This window comes from Balaenoptera borealis, assembly GCF_965194805.1.
Source record: "Balaenoptera borealis genome assembly, chromosome: 6".
NCBI classification, from domain to species: domain Eukaryota; kingdom Metazoa; phylum Chordata; class Mammalia; order Artiodactyla; family Balaenopteridae; genus Balaenoptera; species Balaenoptera borealis.
Window position 1 is genome coordinate 79364637 of NC_138863.1, and position 25761 is coordinate 79390397.

The 25761-nt window shown below is 39.7% G+C and overlaps 1 protein-coding gene, 1 long non-coding RNA gene and 1 pseudogene across 3 annotated transcripts in view; 2 read left to right on the top strand and 1 right to left on the bottom strand.

Annotated features, from left to right (window-relative positions):
• LOC309630482 overlaps positions 1–25761 on the bottom strand; it is a 532185-nt gene that overhangs the window by 10356 nt on the left and 496068 nt on the right. The window lies entirely within an intron of this gene.
• Positions 1252–23406, top strand: LOC309630468 (ATP synthase subunit ATP5MJ, mitochondrial pseudogene; annotated as a pseudogene). The gene is made up of 3 exons (XR_014249524.1): positions 1252–1329; positions 12989–18815; positions 23328–23406. The product of XR_014249524.1 is annotated as an ATP synthase subunit ATP5MJ, mitochondrial pseudogene (transcript).
• The window catches only part of NMI (N-myc and STAT interactor), a 39471-nt gene continuing 15010 nt past the window's right edge, over positions 1301–25761 (top strand). Inside the window, exons 1-2 of the mRNA XM_082395778.1 lie at positions 1301–1329; positions 23328–23499. Of these exons, the coding sequence (XP_082251904.1) occupies positions 1316–1329; positions 23328–23499 (186 nt within the window). The 5' untranslated portion in view covers positions 1301–1315. The remainder of the gene's footprint in view (positions 1330–23327; positions 23500–25761) is intronic.

The window sequence follows — 25761 nt, forward strand, 5'->3', positions numbered from 1 at the left end:
CAAAACTACAGTGAGGTATCACCTCACACTGGTCAGAATGGCCATCATCAAAAAATCTACAAACAATAAATGTGGAGAGGGTGTGGAGAAAAGGGAACCCTCCTGTAATGTTGGTGGGAATGTAAATTGATACAGCCACTGTGGAGAACAGTATGGAGGTTCCTTAAAAAGCTAAAAATAGAACTACCATATGACCCAGCAATCCCACTACTGGGCATATACTCTGAGAAAACCGTAATTCAAAAAGACACATGTACCCCAATGTCCATTGCAGCACTATTTACAATAGCCAGGACATGAAAGCAAGCTAAGTGTCCATCAACAGATGAATGGATAAAGAAGACATGGTACATATATATAATGGAATACTACTCAGCCATAAAAAGAAATGAAATTGGGTCATTTGTAGAGGTGTGGATGGACCTAGAGTCTGTCATACGGAGTGAAGTAAGTCAGAAAGAGAAAAACAAATACTGTGTATTAATGCATATATGTGGAATCTAGAAAAATGGTACAGATGAACCTATTTGCAGGGCAAGAATAGAAATGCAGATGAAGAGAACGGACGTGTGGACACGGGAAAGGGGAGGGTGGGATGAATTGGGAAATTAGTTTTGACATAAATACACTGCCATGTGTAAAGTAGATAGCTAGTGGGAATCTGCTGTATAGCACAGGGAGCTCAGCTTGGTGCTCTGTGATGACCTAGATGGGTGGGAGGGGGAGAGGAGGTCCAAGAGGGAGGGGCTATATGTATACATACAGCTGATTCACTTCATTTTACAGCAGAAACTAACACAGCATTGTAAAGCAATTATACTCCAATAAAAATTTTTTTTAATCTATTTTCCATGGATAGATGTGGTAGGCAGCTTCTGGCATGGTTCCCAGTGATCCTCACGTCTTGATATTCATAGTCTTGTGGAATCCCCTCCCTTCAAGTGTGGGTTGGACCTCGTGACTTTCTTCTAATGAAAAGAATATAGCAAATGTGATGGAATGTTGCTTCCAAGAGTTGGGTATAAAGGACTTGACTTCCATGTCTCTCTCTAGTTTTTCTTTCTTGCTTGCTTTAAAGAAGCAAGCTGCCATGTTGTAAGCTACCCTATAGAGAAGTCTACATGGCAAGGAACTGAGGGAGACCTCCCACCAGCAGCCAGTGAGGAACTCTGGCTGTCATTCCAACAGCCTGTGAGGAACTGAATCTTGCCAACAACCATGAGAATAAGCTTGGACATGGATCCTTCCCCAGGTCAAGCCTTGAGATGATGGGAGCCCAAATCAACACCTTCATTGAAGCCTTGTGAGAGAAAAGATGACTTCTTTTTGGTGAGATTCTTTATCCACAGAAACTGTGAGATAATAAATGTTGTTTTAATCCACTAAATTTTCAGGTAACTTGTTATGTGGCAGTGGGTAACTGTTGCAATAGGCATTTAGGTTGTTTCCAATTTGGAGACTATTATGAATAAGACTGCTATGATTATTCTTCTAGACTTTTTGTGAATATGTTTTATTTAAAATGTGTTTCTTGTAAATAGCATAGAGTTGGGTTTCCTTCCACCTCCTCTGCCCCCCGCCACCCTTGTCTGACAATCTCTAGCTTTTAATTGGCGTGTTTAGTCCATTTGAACTTAATGTAATTATTGATATGGTTGGATTTAAGTCTACCATTTCATTATTTAGTTTCTATTTGTTTTAGTTATTTTATGTTTCTCTGTTTCTCTTTTTTTGCCTTCTTTTAGGTGATATCAATTAGTATTTAATATTTCATTCTTTCTAATCTATTAACATTTTTAGCTACACCTCTTTAGTGTTATTTTTTAGTGGTTGCTCTAGAGATTAAAATATTCATGTTTAATTTACCTCTAACTTCAAATAATATTTTACTGTTTAACCAGCAATGGGGGAATTTTACAACTGTGTAATTCTATTTACTATCCCTGTCTTTTGTGGTTTTATTGTTATATGTGTTACTTCTACAATATATTGCTCTACTTTTTGCCTTAAATATATATAAAGTATATTTAAAGCAAAAAGAATAACAATGATATATTGCTTTACATATATTTAAAGCAAAAAGTATAGCAATATATCATGGGATATAGATATAATTTATAGCAAGTATAATAGCAATATATTTAATTTAAAATGGCATTTTATATTTGCCTAGATATTTATTGTTTCTGGAACTCTAAATTCTATCTTGGAGATCCAGGATTCCATCTGATAACATTTTCCTCAGCTTTTAGACTGAGTAATTTCTCTTAGCATTTCTTATAGTGCAGATCTATTGGACACAAATTCTATCAGCCTTTGCTTTATTTTGACTTCATTTTTGTATATTTTGAATTCTGGATTGAAAGTTTCCCTTCCCTCCCCATTTTAAAGATGCTATTCCATTGTCTTCTGGCCTTTATTGTTTTTGATAAGAAATCAATCATAATTCATATTTTGTTCCCCTGTAAATGATGTCTTTGTTTCTACTTTGTTTTTAAGATCTTCTTGGTTTTTTCTTTTGTTTTGTTTTGGTTTTTTGTTTTATTTTGTTTCCAGCAATTGGACAATAATGTTCTTAGGTGTGTTTTCTTTGTATTTATCATGTTAAGTTTTACTGAGTTTCTTGTATCTGTGGGGTCTTTTTAAAAATTAATTTTAGAAAAAATATTTTTTAAGGATTTTAAATAAATTTGAACTTTATTTATGACAACAGTATCTCCATTCCCCTGAGAGCAAGTAGTCTAGATATGTGTTAGATGTATTGTCATTTCTATATGTAGACAGGACTTGGTGCCTGAATGGATGCAAGAAACCCATGATAACTTCTGCATTCACAGGTTGGAAAACTTGGTTCTGAATAAGGTTGCCAGCTAAGTTCCTTCTTTTCTCAAAGTGTTTTTGGTCATACTGTTCTTGTACTTTAGTGCAAAACCTGAGCCAAGAATTCTGGCAGGAAGTGTAAAGAAAGAAATGCCAAGGAGTGCAATGCCTCTGGAAAGCAATTTTCCCAACCAGGTTAGGGGAGTTTTGTCTCCATAGCCAATACTGTCAATGCAATAAGATTACCAGTTAATTTTAAAAGGATATAACTCAGGAATAGCCAGATGATAGAGATGCATAGGACAAAGTATGTGGGAAGGTGCAAGGAACTTCCAGGCTCTAGCCAGGGGTCCACTCTCCCTGAATCTCCACGTGTTCACCAACCCAGACTCTCCTTAGAAAATTCTTGACCACTATCTCCTCATATACTTCTTTACCCCCATTCTTTCTCCCTTTCTTATGAGGGTACAATACATATATGTTAGACCATCTGTTGCTGCCCAAAGACTCTTGGATTCACTGTTCCATTTTGTTCGCTCTTTTTTCTTTTTGTGTTTTCACCTGTATTTGAGTTGATCCTTTCCTCTGCTATGTGCAGACTTCTGTTGAGCCCATCAAATGATATTTCATATTTTTTATTTCAGGTATTTACAATAAGTTCTTTATTTAGCTGGCTGCGTCGGGTCTTAGTTGCAGCATGCAGGATCTTTTGTTGCGGTGTACCGGCTTCTCTCTAGTTGTGGCGCACAGGCTCTGTAGCGCAAGGGCTCAGTAGTTGCAGTGTGCAGACTCTCTAGTTGTGGCGTGTGGGCTCCAGAGTACGCAGGCTCAGTAGTTGCAGCACACGGGGCTCTCTAGTTGTGGTGCATGGGCTCTAAAGTGTGCGGGCTTAGTTGCCCCATGGCACGTGGGATCTTAGTTCCCCAGCCAGGGATCGAACCCACATCCCTTGCATTAGAAAGCGGATTCTTAATCACTGGACCACCAGGGAAGTCCTGTACAATAAGTTCTTTTTTATAGGTTCCATCTCTGAAGAAATTATCCATTATTCATGCATATTATCTAATTTGTCTACCAAATCACTGAACATGTTTAACACAGTTACCTTAAAGTTCCTGTCTCTGATCTATAGTTTCAACTTTGAGTTTGCTCTCTTGACTACATTCTATCTTGACCTTGGGTCACATCTTGCTTCTTTATGTGTCTTGTAATTTTTTTATTGTATGCCAAACATTTTGTGTAGAGTCTGAAGTAAATTGTATTGCTTCCTCTGTTAGGCTACTAGTCTGGTTGACTGAATCAATCTGATCTGTGGATTTCTCCTTCTCCCTCTGGTCTGCTAGTAATTAAAGCAGCTGTGGGTCTCATCTTTTCTAGAATGGGCTTATCACTTTCTACAATTTAGTTAGCTTAAGGGGTTTTTTTTTGAGGGGAGGGTGTTCTTAGTTCTCTGATAAATATGTATTTTAATTGAGGTGTAATTGACATACAACATTATATTAATTTCAGGTGTTCTGGTATGTTTTTTTTAAACTATGATTTTTCTGGCTAATATCTTGTTCTTACCAGTAGAGTAGAAGCAATGTCTCTCAAGACTTTGTAAATTTTAATTTGAAATGGAATTCCCTGTTTTTTTCTTAATATGTTTAACTGTGCAAATGACAGGCAAACGTGGATCAATGTAGCTCAAAAATCAATTTTTCTCTCCCTTTAAAAGGTCAGAAAAAATTGTGAAAAACTTTAAGTGAGCAAAAGTTTACTGGTGGCATTTTCAATGGAAAATTAGGTATTGTATATTATACTCTCTAAGTTAACAGACTTCATAGATAATTTTGCCTTTCATTATCTTTGAGCTATTTCACAACTTTGTAAATTAAATAAAACTGACAGTACTGCAAACTATTCTTGTCCATACAGATGTAAATAAAGTTGTCCAATGGAGATACAATTAATTATTGTCCTGTGGCTATTGGTCAGTTTTGTGTCTATTAGTTAACTAATTTCAGCATTCCTGATTGCCTGTATCTGTGTCTGCTCTTTGGATTAGGCTTTGGACTGTTTTTAGTTAGGTTTTCTTTCTTTTTTTTTTTTGGCTGTGCCACGCAGCTTTCAGGATCTTAGTATCCGACCAGGGATTGAACCCGGGCCCACAGCAGGGAAAACACGGAGTCCTAATCACTGGACCACCAGAAAAAATCCCTAGTATTTTCGTTTGTTTGTTTGTTAACATTTTACTGTATTCCTGATTAATGAGTTAGATGAAGTATGTGTTCATTTTATATTTTATTGAGAGTTATGACTGTATCCTTTATAAAAATTATTTTTTAACATGGGTCACCTTTCTCTAGTATGTTGTTAGTCTGGAATCCTGTACTCTCTCTGCTGCTCCAAGTTGCACGTGGACCACTTTGCTGCCATTTTCTGGGCTTCTTGGGCACACACTTTCAACAGCATGTTATTCCCTCTGATTGAGCATCAGGTAAATGTGTGATAAGCCTCAATTCCACTTACAGCTTTTTTCCTTTATTTTCCACAACACCGCCACTTAAGATCATAAAAGGTTTTTACACTTTACTGAAGGATTTGGTAGGTAGCAGACATCTGTCATTTGTGACTAATAGGAATCTTTTGAATACCTTCTTCATATTTTGATAGTTACCTACGGTAGAAATCTTTCCATCTTAATGAAGAATCCAAAAACATAATTTCCAGCTTCCTTGCTGCTGGGTACAGATGTTAATTATGCCAATCAGATATATCACATGACACTGGCACAGAAATGAGTTACTTGGTAAAAGAGGCAGGACATAGATCATCCATTTTACTGGCATAAAACTAAGCAGGAGCAGTGTTGTTTTGGGGCTGGCTGCTGTGACCAACTTCTCAATCATGACAGATGCAGCAATTGCCTATTTTACATAGGGCTGAATGAATGTAATAGAGTATTATAATAATGACCTTCAATGAATCATGCCTCTCTGTGTCTGTGTCCCTGTGTAATGTGATCTTGCAATCACTACATCAGGAAATGAGCCTATTTCTCCACTGTCTGTGACGTGGGTTGGCCTTGATCATCATGCTGTGAAGACACCCAGTTTAGCTTACTAGAGAATGTAGGACCTCATACAGGAAAAATGAAGTTCCTCAGCTGACAGACAGCATGACATTCTCAGAAATGTAGTAAGGCCATATTGGACTTTCCAGGCCAGCCTGACTTCCACTTGGAAGGAGTCATATGACCAGCAGCCCAGAGTCTAGGTGAGACCGGCAAAACCATCCAGAATGCCAAACTGCAGAATGATAAGAAAGAATAAATTATTATTGTTTTAAAGTCCCTAAACAATAATGAGGTGGTTTAGGGTATTTTGCTGTGCAGCAATAGATAACTGAAACAGGAATCTGGCTGCTGCTGCAACAAAAACCTAAAATAGTGGTTTGGGGATCAGGCAGTAGGCAGAGGCTAAAAAGGTGGCAAGGAGACTGTTAGTAGAGGCTGGAAGACCAGTGAGGGTAATTGTTATTAAGGCTTCAAAAAGGGCAACTGGTATAACGTAGCAGTGGAAAAATTAGTGACACTGTCACCTTCTTTAACTCGTAAATTAGAAAATGTACCTAGTAAATTGGAGCTGGCTGATGAGAACATGGAAGGTGCAAATGGCTTCTTTTAGCTTTGGATAAAAGGGTGTTGTAAAACAGAGAGGAACTAAAAAAGGAACCATTTTATTTGCAAGCAGGATGCAGAAATGTGGACAGCCACAACTTGCTAGCAGATGCCACACATCCACTATTTCCTAAATGAATTTATCTTCCTCTTTCTAAGCCTGCCCATATATTGGTAATGGTATCAGTAACACCAGATGTCCACACTGGAAACTGGGACTGACTTTAGACTTTCCCTTTTTTATTCATTCATCCATTCATTTATTATGAACTCAGATACTTTGTGCCAGGGGATATAACTGTGTCTATCAATCCTGTATCCTCACAGACCTCATAGCCTGAAAAGCTCTAATTGATCACCAAGCCCTCCTACTTCTGCTCCCTAAATATCCCTGGAATCTACCCTTTCCTCTCCATTCTCTCAGTCCCTACTTTAGTCCAATTGTCATCATCTGACTATTCTGTATTCTGCCATATTTCCCCCTTTCATTCATTTGTTACTCTGCTGCAAGAGTGGTCATTTTACATGCAAGCCAGAGAGTGTCCTCCCTTTCTTAAAATCCTCCAGAATAAAGTTTAAACTCCATAATTTGATGGTAACCTATATTTTCCACCCTGCCTGAAGGTGTCATCTTCTTTCTCAACTCTCTGTGTCTTTTGCCTCCTCTCTCCAAAACACATTTGGTGAATTCATTCTTCAAGGTGACAGGTGAAACCTCATCTTCCCTGTGTAGCCATCCCCAACCATTCTATGCACATTTTTAATATAACACTTAGGATAGCATATTACAAATCTTTTCTTGGCTATATTCTCCTCTCTTGAGTAGAGGAAATCTAAGTACAGGAGGGTAAGAATTTAGTTATATTTGTCTTTGTTTTCTGAAATAGTACCTGGTATATAATTAATTCAATAAATGGTTTTGAATAAGTGAATGAGTGAATGAGCCTGTGTAATGGATATAAGATTAAGCTCACCAACTCTGGAGTGACAGTCACCTTCTCTCACACATTTAGCAAATTTATTCAGCACTTATTTGTTTCATGTCTGCTTTGTCCCAGACATCAATCCCAACATAATAATGAATGAGACATAAAAAGTCACTCCTTTTGTGGAACTTACATTCTAGTGACTGTGACAGATTAATAAAGCAATAAATAAATAAATGAGAACATCCTCAGGTAATAAGTGCTTTGCAGAGACACAGCAAGATGATATGATAGAGAAAGACTGAGGAGCTTCTAGAAAAGAAGGTCAGGAAAGGCCTCTCTGAGGAGGTGAAATTAAAGCTTAGATTTGAATGATGTGATTTTTGCCAGCCATGCAAAAATCACTGGCCAAGTGTGCCAGATAGATTGAAAGGCTGGAGAAAAAGCTCTGGGGCAAGAATGCACTTGGCCTGTTCTCCAGGAACAGAAAGGAGACCAAGGTGATGGAGCTTAATGAGAGGGGAAAAGCCGGCAATGGCCAGTACTATGTGGTTATGGAAGCCACTTCAAGAGTGTGGAATTTAGTCTATGTGCACTAGGAAGCTACAGGTAGGGGATGCCATGATTTAATCTATGTTTTAAAAATATCCCTTTGGAGTCTCTTCAGAGAATAACTCGTGGTGGGTTAAGAGGGAAAACAGGAAGTCATGTAAGGAGGCCACTGCAGATGTCCAGGGAGAGAAATGGGATGGTGGCATAGGCAGTGGTGGTAGCAATAAAGAAGGGGAAGAAGTGTGCTGATTTGGGAATATTGTGGTTTGGAGGTTTGCTCTTGAATTTGGTGAGCAGAATGAGAGGATAAGAGCTTTCAAGCATAATTTGATGAATCCAAGTCCTTTATTCACTTTTGTTACCAGTTCTTTCTTGTGTTCATCATGAGAGAAAAGCATGTAGAAGAAGACTCAAAGATCTTGCTTATGGCTATTGAACAGAATGTAAAGGTGGAAAAGAGTGTGTCCTTGGATGGAGGATGTCCATGGAAATACTGAGTCTTTCTTTGAGGAAGGGAGTGCCCTGGCTACCAATATTTAATAAGTCCAGGACACCAAAACACATCAGCAGGAGGTACATGGGATCTACCCATGCCAGCAATATCAGAAGTTAAAGATTCCAACACAAAAAGAGCTCCTGGGCTTTTCCTTTAGGTGCATCAGTGACTGTGAGGTGTGGAGAGACAGTGGGACTTGGGTAACCAAAGTATTTTTGAAAACACCTTCTAAGAAAAACATCAGGTTGCCTACTGGAGCACTTTTCTAGCCAAATAGGAAAAGTGTGAGTGCCTTGAGGGCAAGCATCGTGTCTTAGTCATCTCTGAATTCCTACTCAAGGCTTAGCACCATGCTTGACATTCAACAAACCCTAAAGTTCAACATGTATTGAATAAAGGAGTGGGGTGGAGACTCAAGCAAAGAGAAGAACGACAACTGTCTCAGATGATACCTCAGCACTTTGTGCTCTGTTATCTTCAATATCAAATTTATGTATTGTGGTTTAGTTTTGATCCTGTTAATACTAATCTCTCTGTCCTTGGAAACAGGAGGCCATCACCAATTCCTTCACTCCATTTGTTTTGATTAGACCAAATTCTCCCAGGTACATTTCAAAATTAATTCATGTTTTTTGTTCTGTTTTATATCATTAGATAACTAATCGCCACTTCAATTCTGTTCATTTGTGAGAATAAACATACTTTATAGATACTTTCCTCATTTATTGAAGAAAAAATAAACCTTAATTGAATAAAAATTAGAAGATACAAATAAAGGTAGAAAATAAAGAGCACCCATGACTTTACTTGCATAGAAACTTTATATATTTCTGTAGGGAATTTTTTTCTATGTATACACACACAGGTACACACACATATTTGGGAGGGGACAAAAATGGCATCACTGTAGACTTAATGTTTTGTAATTTGGATTTTAATATTGTTTTAAGATAAAATTAATAAGTGAGAAAAACCTGACTTTTAGTTTAGAGTGTGTTTATTTTTTCTTTTCCCTCTTTTTCCTGAAAGTTTTTTTTTTTTTTAATTATTCTATGAGCCCAACTGAAACAAATGAGTGAAAGGTCAAGTAAGTAAGATGCCAGCCCTACTGAAGGAACAGTTGTGTAGAGAGGAGTCAAGCATCTGGCTGACAGTTGGACCACATGACCTCTGAATTCTCCAACTCTGAGATTCTGTGAATGAAGACAGGAGACAGGAATTTCTAAGCCTAACCAGACTGAAATGGCTGAAGTAAGCTAGTGTAAGGGAGTTCTGGGAAATTAGATTGGAAAGTCAGATTTCAACCTGGTTGCATTTATATCTTGGATCCAAAGCTGGGTACGCAGTCTGTGTGTGTGGAAACTTGTGGGAGTGAATTTGCATGAAAGAAGATTGCTAAGGTGAGGAGTCATTTTCTTCCTCTTCTTCCTCCTTCCTCTTCTCTCTGTTCCTCTTCCTCTTTTATTTACTTTTCCACGGAATGAACAACATTCTGAGCCTCCTCTTTCTTGAATTCCCATATGAAATAACTTGAGCTCACTTCCCAATAATGGGGAGTTTAATGCTAGGCACAAATCAGTCTTCTTTTTTTCCCATCAATCTGAAAACAGTAAAACAGTGATTGATTTTACTCACATCATTTTACAATGTTATACAAAAACTCACATGCAAATAGGACTACAGTTTTTATTTTTAATTGTGGTAAAATACATAAAAGTAGAATTTACCATTAACCATTTTAAGCATACATTTCAGTGGCATCAAGTACATTCACATTGCTGTGCAACCATCACCACCATCCACTTCTAGGACTCTTTCATCATCCCAAACTGAAATTCTGTACCCATCAAACAATAACTCTCCATTTCTCCCATCCCCCAGTCCCTGGCAACCATGATTCTACTTTCTGTCTCTATGACTTTGACTACTCTCAGTAACTTGTATAAGTGGAATCATACAATATTTGTCCATTTTTGACTGGCTTATTTCACCTCACATAATGTCCTCAAGGTTCATCCATGTTGTAGCTTATGTCAGAATTTACTTCCTTTTTAAAATTAAATAACATTCCATTGTCTGTATATACTGCATTTCGTTTATCCATTCATCTTACTAAACATTTTCTAATGATAATCCTGTAACCCACAGTTAAGGCCTTCTTCTGCTTTTTGGGCCTGGAAAAGTTACTACTGTTTCACTTGAAAGTTTCCCAATATTTCCAGATTTTGACAACCTAGAATTCTTTGAGTTGTTTTTTTTATTCCTCTCAGACATAGCTGCTGTTCTCCCAGGGAGCAGGGCATCTTAGAGCCAGGGCTGTGGAATAAATAGGTAAAGAGTGAGGTCAAGGCCATAAGTTGGTTCATATTACCTTATTCAACAAGTATTCACAGGTCACTTCTGTGTACAAGGCATCACCTTAGTCACTCTTCCCACAATGGCCAGATATCCATTTGGTGGAGAGAGTGGACAAAAGTGCTAAAACGGTAGGCTTAATACTACTTCACCTCTGTGCCCAATAACCAAGACAGATGGTTGGAGAGAAGTTGTGTGTTTCACTCACACACAGGGATTGCCATAAATCAAGAAACAGCAGAAGATAGTCAAGTAACTCTTTGCTCCCCCCTCCCCCCACCATCCCACCCTCCTCACCCCAACTCCTTGCTTCCTATAACTTGGATTTGAGAGCTTGTTGTAAATTAGTTGCACAAAAGCAGGGAAATTGCTTCTCCTGACGCTCTTTTTCTGCACCACCCGAGCACCCCTGAATCTTACATTATCATCACAGTATTTTTGGTGAGGATACACCCACATGTGGTGCAGGGCACTGAAGAATGCTGTAGAGAGAATTCACCTTTTCTTTTCAGACACCTCAATATCTCATCACAGTCGTCAAAGCAGTTGAAAACTAGGGCTGCTGCTGAGTCACAGCCTCATCTATCGCACATCCTCTCTTCTGCGTGTGTCCAGAGAATTCATGTAATTTCTCCAAACAGTTCTTGGAAAATATCTACTGTTTTTTGTGCCTCTCAGTAATATTACTTTGGTCTATGGCCAGAAAAGCATAGGTTGACTCTAATTTTTTTAAATTTATTTTTATCGAAGTATGGTTGATTTCCAGTGTTGTGTTAATTTCTGCTGTACAGCAAAGTGATTCAGTTATACATATATAAACTTTTTTTATATATTCTTTTCCATTATGGTTTATCACAGGATATTAAATATAGTTCCCTGTGCTATACAGGAGGACCTTGTTGTTATCCATTCCATATATAATAGTTTGCATCTGCTGACCCCAAACTCCCACTCCATTCGTTCCCCACTGGGCCCCCTCGGCAACCACAAGTCTGTTCTCTATGTCTGTGAGTCTGTTTCTGTTTTGTAGATAAGTTCATTTGTGTTATATTTTAGAGTCCACACATAAGTGATACCATATGGTATTTGTCTTCCTCTTTCTGACTTATTTCACTTAGTATGATCATCTCTAGTTCCATCCAAGTTGCTGCAAATGGTATTATTTCATTCTTTTTTATGGCCAAGTAGTAGCCCATTGTATATATGTACCACATCTTCTTTATCCATTTATCTGTTGATGGACATCTTTTTGTGTGTATGAATTAAAACTTATTTTTTTAACTTATTTTTTGAGTTGGTACCAATATTTATTTTTTACTAATTAATTTTTTTTGCTGGAGTATAGTTGATTTATAATGTTGTGTTAGTTTCTGCTGTACAGCAAAGTGAGTCAGTTATACGTACACATATATCCACTCTTGTTTTAGATTCCTTTCCCATATAGGTCATTACAGAGTATTTTTTATATACATATATATTTTTAAATTTTATTTATCTATTTATTTTGGCTGTGTTGGGTCTTTGTTGCTGCACGTGGGCTTTCTCTAGTTGTGGTGAGCCGGGGCTACTCTTCGTTGTGGTGCACGGGCTTCTCATTGCGGTGGCTTCTCTTGTTGCGGAGCATGGGCTCTAGGCGTGCGGGCTTCAGTAGTTGTGACGCATGGGCTTAGTTGCTCCGCGGCATGTGGGATCTTCCCAGATCAGGGCTCAAACCTGTGTCCCCTGCATTGGCAGGCGGATTCTTAACCACTGTGCCACCAAGGAAGTCCCATTACAGAGTATTGAATAGAGTTCCCTTTGCTATTCAGTATATTCTTATTAGTTATCTATTCTATATATAGTACTGTATATGTGTCAATTCCAGTCTCCCAATTTATCCCTCCCAGTTGGCTCTAATTTTAATTAGCATTTATTGACCTATTCTTCCATATTATTGGCTTTTGGGGTTCTCTTCACTATCCACGCCTAATGTCTTTGTAGTAGTAGTGAGCTCCAAGAAGAAGTTTCTGACAATGGGAACCAATCCAAAGATTAATAGTATGTAAAAGATTTTCTACTTTTTCCCAAGAAGTGAAGCAAATCAGTATGAAATATGAGCTAGTGTAATTTTTCTAGACTCTCATTTCTCTACCATAGCAGGCAGCTTCCCTTCTAAATAAGTGCTCTTCTTTCTTCCAGAAAGAAATTTATTACAGGAGCCTAGTTAATTGCCTTGGGGAGTTGATGGAAGTCCCATTTCTTTGAGTCATGGTGCGTACCTCGGTGGGAGTGAATTCCACACAGAGTTTTAGTGACGATGATCTCACTATTTTATGCCTCATGTCTGCTCTTTAGTTTATGTGCCAAGACTGCTTTCCCTGAGGAGCAAAGTTCTGTCTAAGGCAAAGTGATCTTGCCTCTTCACTTGTCCCTTTCCCCCTTAGTTAGCCACACTTTGGCATGTGGTACCTGTTAATAAATTCAACCACAGATGGTTCCACTCCGGATTGTTACTGGCATTTGTCATCTGACATCTACGAGTATAACTGATAATGAGCGCACTTTAGCTGAAACCTTAGTCAGCAGTACCATATTCCTGGGGGAGACTGGACCACTACGGCAAGCCTGTGGGTCCTGCTGCTCTTCTGCCTTCCAGGTAGAGGCAAGGGGATAGCACTGAGACACCATGATCCAAGAGGTGAACTAGGATGAGCTCTTCTAAATAGCCCTCTCACTGGAATACCAAGGTAACACCCAAGTTAAGTCTTTAGTAGCTGTGGGGCCTTGGTGTGGCCTAAGCTGTTCGTCCTGCTCCAAGATGTTTCAAAACCTTATTAAAAATGTTTGGATCCCTCACGAAGCCCTACTGTACTCAAGTTTACCAGGAGATCTGGGTAGGAATGGGGTTGATGGGCTTCATCGTTTATAAAATCAAGAGTGCTGATAAAAGAAGTAAAGTTTTGAAAACTTCAAGTCCTGGGCCTGCTCACAGTCATCATTAACCAGCTTTACTTAGAGTGCACATCAGGTGAAACGCAGTCTGGCTGTGAATTTAAGCAAGCTCTGTTATATGGAAACATGGAACATCACTGTACACCTGCACAAGGGCCATTTCCTTCATGGAATGAATAAATGTACTTAGAAGATACAAAAACAAAGCAAAACAAAACCCAGTTAATTCTTTAGGTTGATGTTCTGGTTCTGTAACATTCCTTTTAAACCACAGTCCTTAACCTAGATTCCATGGACTCCCAGGAATCTATGAATGGCTGTAGGGGATATGTAAGACACCTGAAATTGTATGCACGATTTCATGTTGCTATGGATATTTCTGAGAAGAAAGTCTCTAGCTCTTATCAGAGGCTCAAAGATGTCTGTAACTCCCTCACTCTCTAAGTGAGGTCATTTGAAATGACCACATTATGGTGTATTGGTTCTCAGTTACTCATTCAATCGATTTTCATTAATAAATATAGGATAAGTAATTGCCCAAGAAAGGCACTATATTTGACATTTAGGGAGAGACAAAGATACAGTACAACTCTTGTTTTGGAAAAGATTACCATCTTTTGGGGATGAATTGCACAATAGTCCCCAAAAAGACAATTAACAATGCAAGGTTATGAATGTACCTAGTAAGTGGTATGGGCAAAACATGCTAAAATAATTTAGAGAGGGAGGGATCACTACTCCTGGGGTTGTTGGACAGGAGCTTAACTTGAGCCTGGAGATGCAGCAGCAAAGCCTGACACTGGTGTTCAGCCACTGTACCCCGGGTGTTCATATCAGATGTTAAATAATGAAATATTTCTGTGCCAGTTGGTTGCAGTCTTCCCCCAAGCCCACCCCAGTGCCTCTACTGCCCTGACCGTATCTCCACCAGGAATTCCCAGCACCCCACCCCCCCCCACCGCCACCTTCTAGGATCCAGTAACTGTAGGATTAATGCCTGGCCCAGAAAGATCTTCTAGGACACCACTCCAGCCTTCTGGCTAGAGCTCTTCTGATGGTTCAGTGTCCATACTGATCAGTTATTGATATCTTGAATATCACCACTGCCTTTAAGGTATGACATGTGTTTGTTAGAAGTTCATGTGTACAATCGTATGACTGAAATAATAGAAAGGAGAAGGAAAGCATCTCAGGAAAGGGAAATGGTAAAAGAAAGAAGACCAGTTGGTTGATAAGAGTATTCTGGATTTAGAGGATAGCCGACTAATTTGTTGGATACAGAGAAGAAGAATAGTGAATGATAAAGTTAAAAAGACAAGCTGTAGCCAGCTTGTTGTGGAAACAGTTTGGGATTGGGAGCATGGGAGGGAGGGTAGGTCCTGCCCTCTGGAGTTTGGGCTGTATATGTTAGATGTCACCTGTAAATGCTTAAGGTGTGGAATGACATGATGACAGCAGAACTTTTAGAAGAATAATATGGCAGGGGTGTGTAGGATGAAAGGACCAAAGGAATCATTAGCAAGGTAAATTCTAGATGTAAATTAGCCATCATGACAATCTTCCTGTGAAAATTAGACAATCAACTATGAATTTTAATGTGAGAGGGTGTGGAGGAAAAGACACACTGGCTGTGGCAAAGAATGAAACTGGATAGGCTATGTGAAAAGGAGTCTTAAGAAACCTGGGCCATCTGGTTACCGTGTCCCTAGGAGAGGGCAGATCAGGTTAGCGACCACAGAAAGGAGCCAGTGAAGAGCAGGGAAAATCGCATTGCTGTTCGGGATACGTTCAGGGTAGTAGGATAGAGACTAGACCACAAAAAAAGCCACTCAACAATTACCTGTCTGTCTTATGTAAAGTTCATAAAATAACATGACAAAATAGTTGGGGGAGAGAGAGAGAGAGAATATGATTGAATCTTGGACTTACTTGACTGACTTGTTCTTACTTGTTCTATCTAATTCTAGACCGGCAATCAAGCAAGTCTTGGCAGCCCAGAATCGCTCCCTAGCACGCACTGCACATTTTCAGGGAACACCAGGGATTTCCAGGGAACACACTGGATGTGAATTTGTAGTGTGACCAGTGTGACCCTGTAGTAAGGGTCAGAGCAGAGACTCAGCCCAGTTCTCCTGGTGATTTTAAGGTGGTGCAATTTCCATGACAAGCCAGCTACAGCTCTTGTTCATCCACCTGAGAAAGCTTTGCTTTGAGTCTTGGCACCAAAATTAGAGTTCTTATTCTTCAAATGGTTGAAAAACAGCTGAGGTCAACCGCCCAAAAGGCCATAGTGTTTCTATTCCAATGCATAAAGTCACCAAGCAATAAGATCTGAAGGACACTTCTTTGTTTTATTTGTATTGGGGATGAAGACTGTTTGTCTTTTTAAGTTTTCTGGAGGAGTTTAAGCATTTAGAGGGATGAATTACCTCTGGCTTTATGTGTCCAACATCATCAAACTGCCCCATGAAGATATTTTGTTGTTAAAATGAGCCCTGTGTGTGAGGTCATTCTATCTTGTTACACCGGACACCAGGGCAAACTATTTAGAATAAATTGGAATGAATAACTAATGAAAGAGAAAAGAATATTCCTTTCAGGGTTCCTGGATATACTAGTCTTGTTCTTTTTTTCTGGCTTCTCCTTACTTCTTTCCACTTTTGCATCATTTTGACCCATTCACCCTCATGGCTTATTCCTTCCTTTCCATTTCAGAGTAGCTGTAATGGCAGCCTAGCTGCAGACAAGGAGCCTTTGTCCTCTGAAGGAGATGGCATGAAAGACAGGAACTGCTCTTGTCCTGTCTACCATGGACGTCAAGAAATGCCTTTTCTTCTACTCATGAACCTAGGCTACCAGGCTGGCAAACAGGAAGAGGCCCTGTGCTCCCCGACTGAGCCACACAGCACACAGTACCCTGACTCTGGAGTGAACGTTTCTGCTCCCTCTTTGTTCTTTAGGGAACTGGTTAGTCTACAGCCTTGCTATTCAAAGTATAGTTCAAGACCCAGCGCCATCACGCCACCAGCATCACCAAGCAACGTTCAAAATGAAGAGCTTCCACCTCAAACCTATGGAATCAGGATCTGCTTTTTTTTTTTTTTTGGCGGTGCCACGTGGCTTGTAGGATCTCAGCTCCCCAACCAGGGATTGAACCTGGGCCCCAGCAGTGAAAGCGCTGAGTCCTAACCACTGGACCACCAGGGAATTCCCAGGATCTACATGTTAACAAGATCCCCAGCTGATTCAGATGGGCATTAGAGTTTGAGAAGCACTGGTCTATAGGACGTCCTCTTACCCACAGACACATTTTCCCTTTCTGGTGAGTTTGGGACACGATTCAACAGAAATCATACACTATACTGAGATATATCTTAGTAGAAATTATGCCCTTACATATACCTAGGTACACTAAGAACAAATTGAAAACAAATTTAACTTAAAAAGTTGAGCTCTTTGCCTGATATGTTTTTAATACTCTGAATAGACTGGTGAATTTCCTTGTTGCAATGACTTGACACCTTTTGTGGAGAACTATTCAAACCAAGGAAATAATCAGAAACAACTTATCAAACACCAACCCAAATCTTGCTACTTGGCAATTTTTAGAACTCCTCAGGCAAAAACAAACTACAAATTCCCTAGTCAAAAAACATAGATAGTCAAGCAAAATAAATTTCTTTAGTTGTTTTCACTATGTTTGTGCATATTCTCTTAACTGCTGAGCTCCCTGGGAAGCTACATTGATTTATTTGGATGCTTTGCCCGATTCTTTCTCATTTGGGATTTTTGGTGAGAACATAATCAGAATTTAATATTTTGATTTTTCCAACATTCCAAAGCTATGTTCTTTTTAAGCATTCTGAGAATCTCAAGGCTCTTTAAGCTTTTTCCTCCCCTGTGATTTTAAGTTCAAGCCAAACAATTGGATTTATCCTACTATCACTTCACCCTGAGAGAATTCTGTCAGAAGCAGTATTCATTTTTTTTTTTTTAACTTTTTATTTTATATTGGAGTATAGCCAATTCAGAAGCAATATTCAGGGGCTTCCCTGGTGGCGCAGTGGTTAAGAATCCACCTGCCAGTGCAGAGGACACAGGTTCGAGCCCTGATCCGGGAAGATCCCACATGCCGAGGAGCAACTAAGCCTGTGCGCCACAACTACTGAAGCCCGCGTGCCTAGAGCCCGTGCTCTGCAACAAGAGAAGCCACCGCAACAAGAAGCCTGCGCACTGCAACAAAGAGTAGCCCCCGCTCGCCGCAACTAGAGAAAGCCCGCACACAGCAACAAAGACCCAACAGAGCCAAAAATAAATAAAATAAATTAATTTTTAAAAAAAAGCAGTATTCAGTTTGCAAGCAAAGCAGGAAAACATCAGCAGTATTCTCAGATTCTCTTAAAATAATTTCCATAATATAATATTGAGGTTTACTGCTTGATGTCTTAAGGATATCAAGGATCAATTTTTATTTTTGAACCTCTGTTTCATGAGCAAAACACTCAAGTGTTCTTTCCAGCATTGTCCAAGGACAGTAGCTTTATTCTCTAAATACTTTAACAAAACAGAATTTTCTGACTGATCAAGTATGTTTATATGATAAATCAGTGGCCCAGGCATGATTCAAGAAGGTAATGTCCTTTATTCTTTAATTTTATTATTGTTATTTTACTTGGATTAACTTCTATTATAAACTTCTATTTATAAATATTTGATCTAGCTCACAATATTTTGTTCACTTATACAAACTTATTCATACACTAACATGAAAACCTATACAAAGGGGTTATAATATTGAGCCTAGAGTATTTGACTCCTACTCTTGTATCTAACTACTAGTTAGAAATAGGTATAATATTTATATTGCATGTACTAGGTATAGTCATTTTACTAGTAACTGCAGGTGACACAAAAGAAATAAAAAATGGTCTTTGTCTTAAGTGTACTTTTTCAGGTAGGAAGACAAAGCAGAAGAAATGTGCAAGAAGAAAATGGAAAAAGAATCTCACCCATGTATAAGATGGTAACAGCTACCTGGGCTACCAGTGTCAAGCTACTTGAATGCTTATCCTGGGTAAGGCACTGTGCTTAGACCTTGACATGTAGCAGTATCTCATTCACAACAGCTCCATTCTACAGAGGAGAAAAATGAGGCTGGGAAACTTCTGTAACTTGAAATTGGTATTCAAACCAACAACTCATATCAAAACCATGCTCTTAACTATGTAGTACTGCCTGCCTGATAGAGAGTAAGGGATAGAATATTTATTTTCCTTTGCTTTTTAAAAAACCTGTTGTCTACTATTTTATTTATTTTTTTTACAGCTTTGTTGAGATACAGTTGACAAATAACATTGTGTGAGTTTAAGGGGAACAAGGCATACAACATACTGATTTGTTACACTTATATATTGTCAAATGATTACCACAGCTAATACCTCCATCATGTCACGTAATTATCATTTCTTCTTTGTGGTGAGAGTATTTAAGATCTACTGTCTTGGCAACAGTCCTTTACTCTTGATATTTCAATTGCAAACCTCTTGAAAATGAGAATGATGTTACCTAATTCCTTTGTGTCGCCCAGGACCCTGCACAATGCTGGGCAAAGTTTAAATGTTGCAACTTCCCCAAGGACGGACTGCAAACAGGATTACCAAAATCTTGGCAACTAGCAGCATAAACTTGGTGTGCTAGACCTTTTCTAAAAGAAAGAGCATAATATAATAGATATCAGGTGGTTTTCTCATGGTTTGCATATCCACTAAACTCATGGTGCCTCTCTGGGATTTTTCATCTGACCTTTGGTCTCAGTTCACTTCCTCTACCTTTAAGAGTCAACACAATCTTCACCTCTTCTGTGGAGGAAACATTCCCTGACTTCCTGAAGTAGAGGGGACTGTTTTCTCCTTGGTGTTCTACTACTCCTAGTATCACACTTCATAGCACACATGGTACAGTATGTAACACTGGTGAGTGGGGGGATGGTGCATTTATAGTGAAGCTTGGGAGAAGCCCATTGCCATCTGGTGGGGAGATAAATTTGTAACACAATATACATCTCATATCATGTCAGTGTAGATTTACATGACATGTTCAAGGCATCTCATGTGTGATATAATATTTATTGAGTGTGTGATAGATAGAAGATGATAGATAGATAGATAGATAGATAGATAGATAGATAGATAGATAGATAGATAGATAGAAAGAAAAAGTTTTCCTTGACCCTCTTAGGGTTCCTGGCTGGGTCTGAAAATGAAACTGACAAAGACAGATGAAGAGGAGAAAAGCCTACAAATTTATTTAACGTAAGTTGTACATGACACAGAAGTCTTCGTAAGGAAATGAAGACCTATGGAAACAGTTAGAACTGAGTATTTTTATGCTAGGTTTGATGAAGAGAGGATAGTCATGGAAGAATATGATAGGTCAGAGAGTATGAGGTAATTGAAGTAAACTGGAGAAAACTTAGCAAAGCTGGTTTGTTAGGATTCTTCTCTGGGTCCATTTGTCTTTGGAGATAAGAATGCTCCTTTCCTACAGGTATAGGGTGAGCACCTCTCACAGGAGGCTTTTTGAACTATTTCAGAGAAGGATGGTCATGGGGGGGGATGGTCAGAGTGACTGTCTTGCTTCTACTGTTTCTCAAACTCCTTCTACTTAAAATAGTCAATATTCCAAGGTGCCATATTTTGAGGAAGCAAGTCCTGGACCCCATCATTAGTAAAGCATTACTCAAATTGCCCCACTAGAAACTTGTCAAGATTTTAATAGCTGCTCCTTGAAAAAAAGGCTTTAGTGGTCAAATGAGTTTGATAAATTCAAGATTAAATAAAGTTAAACTTTTAAATGTATGCTATAATTTTTGCCTGCAATACTTCTCAAAACTCAACATGTGGATGTGCATTGTGAATCTCCCAAGTGTGAATCCAGTATGCAGCATTTCCTAATCATACTTGCCCATAGAATTCCCTCTTTTTTCATGCCCTGTAGAACATAGTGTGGAGACTGACTTCATGGTTGAGAGTAGAGAAAGATATCAATGCCATCACGGGTTAATTGCCTGGTTTTGGATCAGCACTTTAAGCCATAGTTTCCTCATCTGCAAAATGAGGATAATACCTATATCTCATATTGTTTGCAAAACAAAAACGGTTTATAAAATGCCTAGGAGTTCTCAGTAGATCTTCGCAATTACGATTGTTAACAATAATATATCTGGGAGCTGGGACTTCCCTGGTGGCGCAGTGGTTAAGAATCCGCCTGCCAATGCAGCAGACACAGGTTCGAGCCCTGGTGCGGGAAGATCCCACATGCTGCGGAGCAACTAAGCCCATGCACCACAACTACTGAGCCTGCGCTCTAGAGCTCACGAGCCACAACTATTGAGCCCATACGCCACAACTACTGAAGCCCACACACCCAGAGCCCATGCTCCGCAACAAGAGAACCCACCGCAATGAGAAGCCGGCACACCACAATGAAGAGTAGCCCCCGCTCGCCGCATCTAGAGAGAGCCCGCGCAGCAACAAAGACCCAACGCAGCCAAAAATAAATAAAATTAAAAAAAAAAAATATATATATATATATATATATATATATCTGGGAGCTGCCTATTCATCTTCGGAACCCCTGTGCTTTGCAGAGTACTGGACCTGAAGTTGACTTGAGTTCAGACTGTTACACGTGGCTCAGCTTCAGCATGTGAGTGGCCCAAAGGCTTCCCTACTAACTGTATCCTTTGTCCTTTAACAGGATTGGAGTCAATCTTAGATGAGTCCTGTTCTGGTCATGGTCCTATTGCTTAGTATCTTCTTATAAAAAACAAAAATAAGATAAAAGAAGAAATGAGGTTTGAACTAAATAACCTCTAGAGTTCATGTTCTCTAAAACTATAAGGGATGGAAGTTTCCTGCCGGTCCAGTGGTTAGGACTCAGCGCTTTCACTCCCATGGGCCAGGGTTCAATCCCTGGCCAGGGAAATAAGATCCCTCAAGCCTTGCAGTGCAGCCAAAAATAAAATAAAAGGGGCTTCCCTGGTGGCGCAGTGGTTAAGAATCCGCCTGCCAATGCAGGGGACACGGGTTCGAGCCCTGGTCTGGGAAGATCCCACATGCCAAGGAGCAACTAAGCCCGGGTGCCACAGCTACCGAAGCCCACGCACCTAGAGCCCTTGCTATGGAACAAGAGAAGTCACCGCAATGAGAAGCACGCACACTGCAACGAAAAGTAGCCCCTGCTCGCTTGCAACTAGAGAAAGCCCTTGTGCAGCAACGAAGACCCAACGCAGCCAAAAAATAGATAAATTAAATAAATAAATAAATAAATTTAAATAAATAAATAAAATAATAAAATAAAAAACAAAATTTAAAGAAACAAAATTTTAACCCAACGCAGCCAAAAATAGATAAATTAAATAAATAAATAAATAAATTTAAATAAATAAATAAAATAAAAATTTTAAGGGAGACCAAAAGTAATTCTCAGGCTGCCACAATTAGAGTTTTGGTACTATTTTGACTGGGCTGATGGGTACAAGTGTCTATGCACCACTTTATTTTTTTCACTTAGAAAGGCCACTTTAAACTGATTGCCATCAATATTCTTTTTTTTTCACATAGAAAAGGTGAATATTTAATACACCTGTAAATGTTTATTTCCTTTTCCCTTTGCAGAGCAAACCACTTTTTAATTCAGGAGTGGCATGCAATCAAAACCTACTGATATTTACATCATTTGGAAATACCTCAATGTATTACTTTATTTGAAAACGCATATAATATTCTTGATATAAAGGAATTTGACTTTGGTTAATCTTTCATTTTATCAGATTATATATCAGTTATATATGAATATACAGCACTATAAACTAGAATTTATTCCTGGGAGTCATTTTGATACATCTCCTCCCTGACCTCTATTTACCAGCCAGTGCAGCTGTGGGGTGGTTCTCTGTGTAGGATTCAGAAACAATGCAATTTTTGAAGTAAACCAGATGTTTTCCATTTCAAAGGAAAAGATCACACTCAGTGAAGTATTTATTTATAAGCTTCACAACAAAACAAAAGATTATAAGAAAACTTTCAAGGGACATGGGTCATAGAAACCAACTGAACACCACAGCTTTCCCAACTTCCTGGGAAGTTGCAAAAGAAATACCTGTACACAAAAGTTGACCTTGTGCTGGCTGCAAAGATTTGTAGATTAAGGTTGTAATGACCAATAAATTACAATGAGAGTTACCATTACAATCTGATGAGAGACTCTCACTTTGGCTTTATTTGGTTTCTATCCACTTTTTCCAAAAACACATCCTGTAATACACATACAAAGGAGTGGTTTTTAAAGCATGTCCTAAAATGAGTGTCTATGGAAACTTAAGGAATACTTTGGGAATAAATTCCCTCAAAACAAAACCAAAACCAACACGTTTTAAAAATCGAAAGTGAAAATAGCTGTAACTTGTTAGTGACTAATCATTGGAGACACCAGGTTTGGTATTCGAGCAGTGGCTAGATTTAAAGAAAATCATCATTTGAGTAGTTTTCTTCTCCTTTTATTCTTTCTTTCTTTTTTTTTAAAGGAACCAAACTGTTGATTTGGGGGACACCCACTTGAAAAAGGCTCAAGGCGCTTCTGGACAAGGCAGCGCCAGCCGGGCCCGGAGGTTCCAGCGACTCCCGCGGACGCTCCACCTGCGCGCCCCCAGCGAGGTTTCCGGGAACCGCGGCGCGGCGCTCGGCGGGCCGAGGCGGGTGAGTGGGTGCCCCGTTCCCCTCCTGCCATCCCCGCTCCTAGTGGTCCAGGGCTGGAGAGGCAGTGGACGGCGACGAGGCAGGTTCCGCGGGACTCGGGACCTCCCGCGGGGAGACGCCCGGCGGAGAGCCGGGGGCGGACGGGGGCGGGGCGCAGAGCCCCAGCGCCGCGCCCCTGCGCTGCCCGCTGCCGGGGTCGCGGGGACCACACAGCCGCCGAGGGGACGCGCCTGCTCCCGCCCCGCGGGGCCTTCTCTGTGCCGTCCCGGCCTCTGACCCTGTCTCCTTTGCTTTGCTTCATTTTGGAAATTGAAACTTAAAATGGTTTGTGTTTCCCCACTGTTCTTGTAGTGTCTCTGGAGATAGTTGTTAGGAAAACAGATTCCTTCAGGACATTTACTCTCTTGGCAGGCGCAGGTTTTGGCAGTCGTGCCTCACTTTTCAGAATATGCAGGGGTTTTCTTGAAAGAGACATCCAAAAGAGAATGCGATGTTTCCCTATCTATACAACAAGAAGTTTAAAAAACAAAAACAAAACAAAACAAAAAACAACTTTGTGCATCACCACCTCCTTTTTCCTTTCTTCTTCTCATTTCCTTTCTTTTTGACGCCAGGCATGCATATGGGAAGATTTGCTTCTATCAGGCGGGGCACCAAGGTGATGTGAGTATATTAAGGGAAATAGGTAGTGAATGGGTGTAGGTGATTTGTACCGGTTTTTTCATTCGCTGCCATAACAAATCACCACAGACTTAGTGGCTTAGAAGCCACAAGTTTATTATCTTAAAATTCTGCAGGTTAGAAGTCCAACTGGGCATCACTGGGCTAAAATCAAGGTGTCTTCAGGGCTGCCTTCCTTTCCCGAGGCTAATGTGGTGAACCTGTTTTCTCGTCTTTTCCAGCTTCTGTAGACTGCTCACCTTCTTTGGCTCAATGGTGCCCTTTCTCCATCCTCAAAGCCAGCAATGTTGCATTTCTCTGACTATTCTTCTGTTGTCACATCTCACTCTGATTCTACTCTTCTGCCTTCCTCTTTCATTTTGAAGAAAGACCCTGGTGATTACATTATTTCCCCACCAATAATCCAGGAAGATCTTTGTATTTATATATATGTATATATATTTTTGGCTGTGTTGGGTCTTCGTCGCTGCACGCAGGCTTTCTCTAGTTGTGGTGAGCAAGAGCTACTCTTTGCGGAGCACGGGCTCTAGGCACGCAGGCTTCAGTAGTTGCAGCACATAGGCTCAGTAGTTGCAGGACACTGGCTCAATAGTTGTGGCGCACAGGCTTAGTTGCTCCACGGCATGTGGGATCCTCCCGGACCAGGTATCGAACCCGGTTCCCCTGCATTGGCAGGCAGATTCTTAACCACTGCACCACCAAGGAAGTCCAAGATCTTTATATTTTAAAGTCAGCTGATTAGCAACCTTAATTCATTCTACAACTTTAATTCTCCTTTGCAGTGTAACCTAACATATTCACAGATTCTGGGGGTTAGCATGTGGGCATCTTTAAGGGGACCATTATTCTGCCTACCATTTGACTGTATAAAAGGAAAGCTATTACTGTACATCCCATTTATGCAAAGGAGGAAAGTATCCAGATACTAGATATGCTGTAAGAAGTCCTGGGAATATTATGTAGTAGACCATTCATATGAGTTAAATATATTATTGAGAGCCTTTATTACAAGCCTTTATTATTATTCTTAGTCTATATTAAAAATATAGACTAAAAAAACAGTTAAATAATGTTGCAGTTTCTGCTTTCTGGAAATGTAATAAGAGAACTTCACATGCCTGGGATGTCCTGAGCTGAATAGATACCTCAGTCAAGATACTGCACAATTCTATAAATATTGAGTGTTTTCAGTGTGTGAATGTGTATTGTGCTCTGAATGGATACAAGGAAGAATGGACGTGGTCCCTGGCCTAGAAGGTCATGACCATCTAGTCATGGAAAATGACACAGGTACACAAATAAAGCTCCCCAAAAGAGATAATAGTGGGAGAAGTAAAATCATTTGGGGGAATCAGACAAGGCTTCAAGAACTTGGAGGGGAATTTGGGATGGATGTTGAACAGTAGGGTTTCATTAGGTAGAGGTTAAGGTTGGAAGGGGAGGAAGGATGTGACATTGAGGGACAGGAGGGAGAAGAGAAACCCTTAGAGTGTTCAGTGTGGTTAAGGGACTTGGTCCAGGAGTTGTCTAAATAAGACTAGTTGGGGTTAGATTGTGTAAGACCTGAGATGAATACCGTTA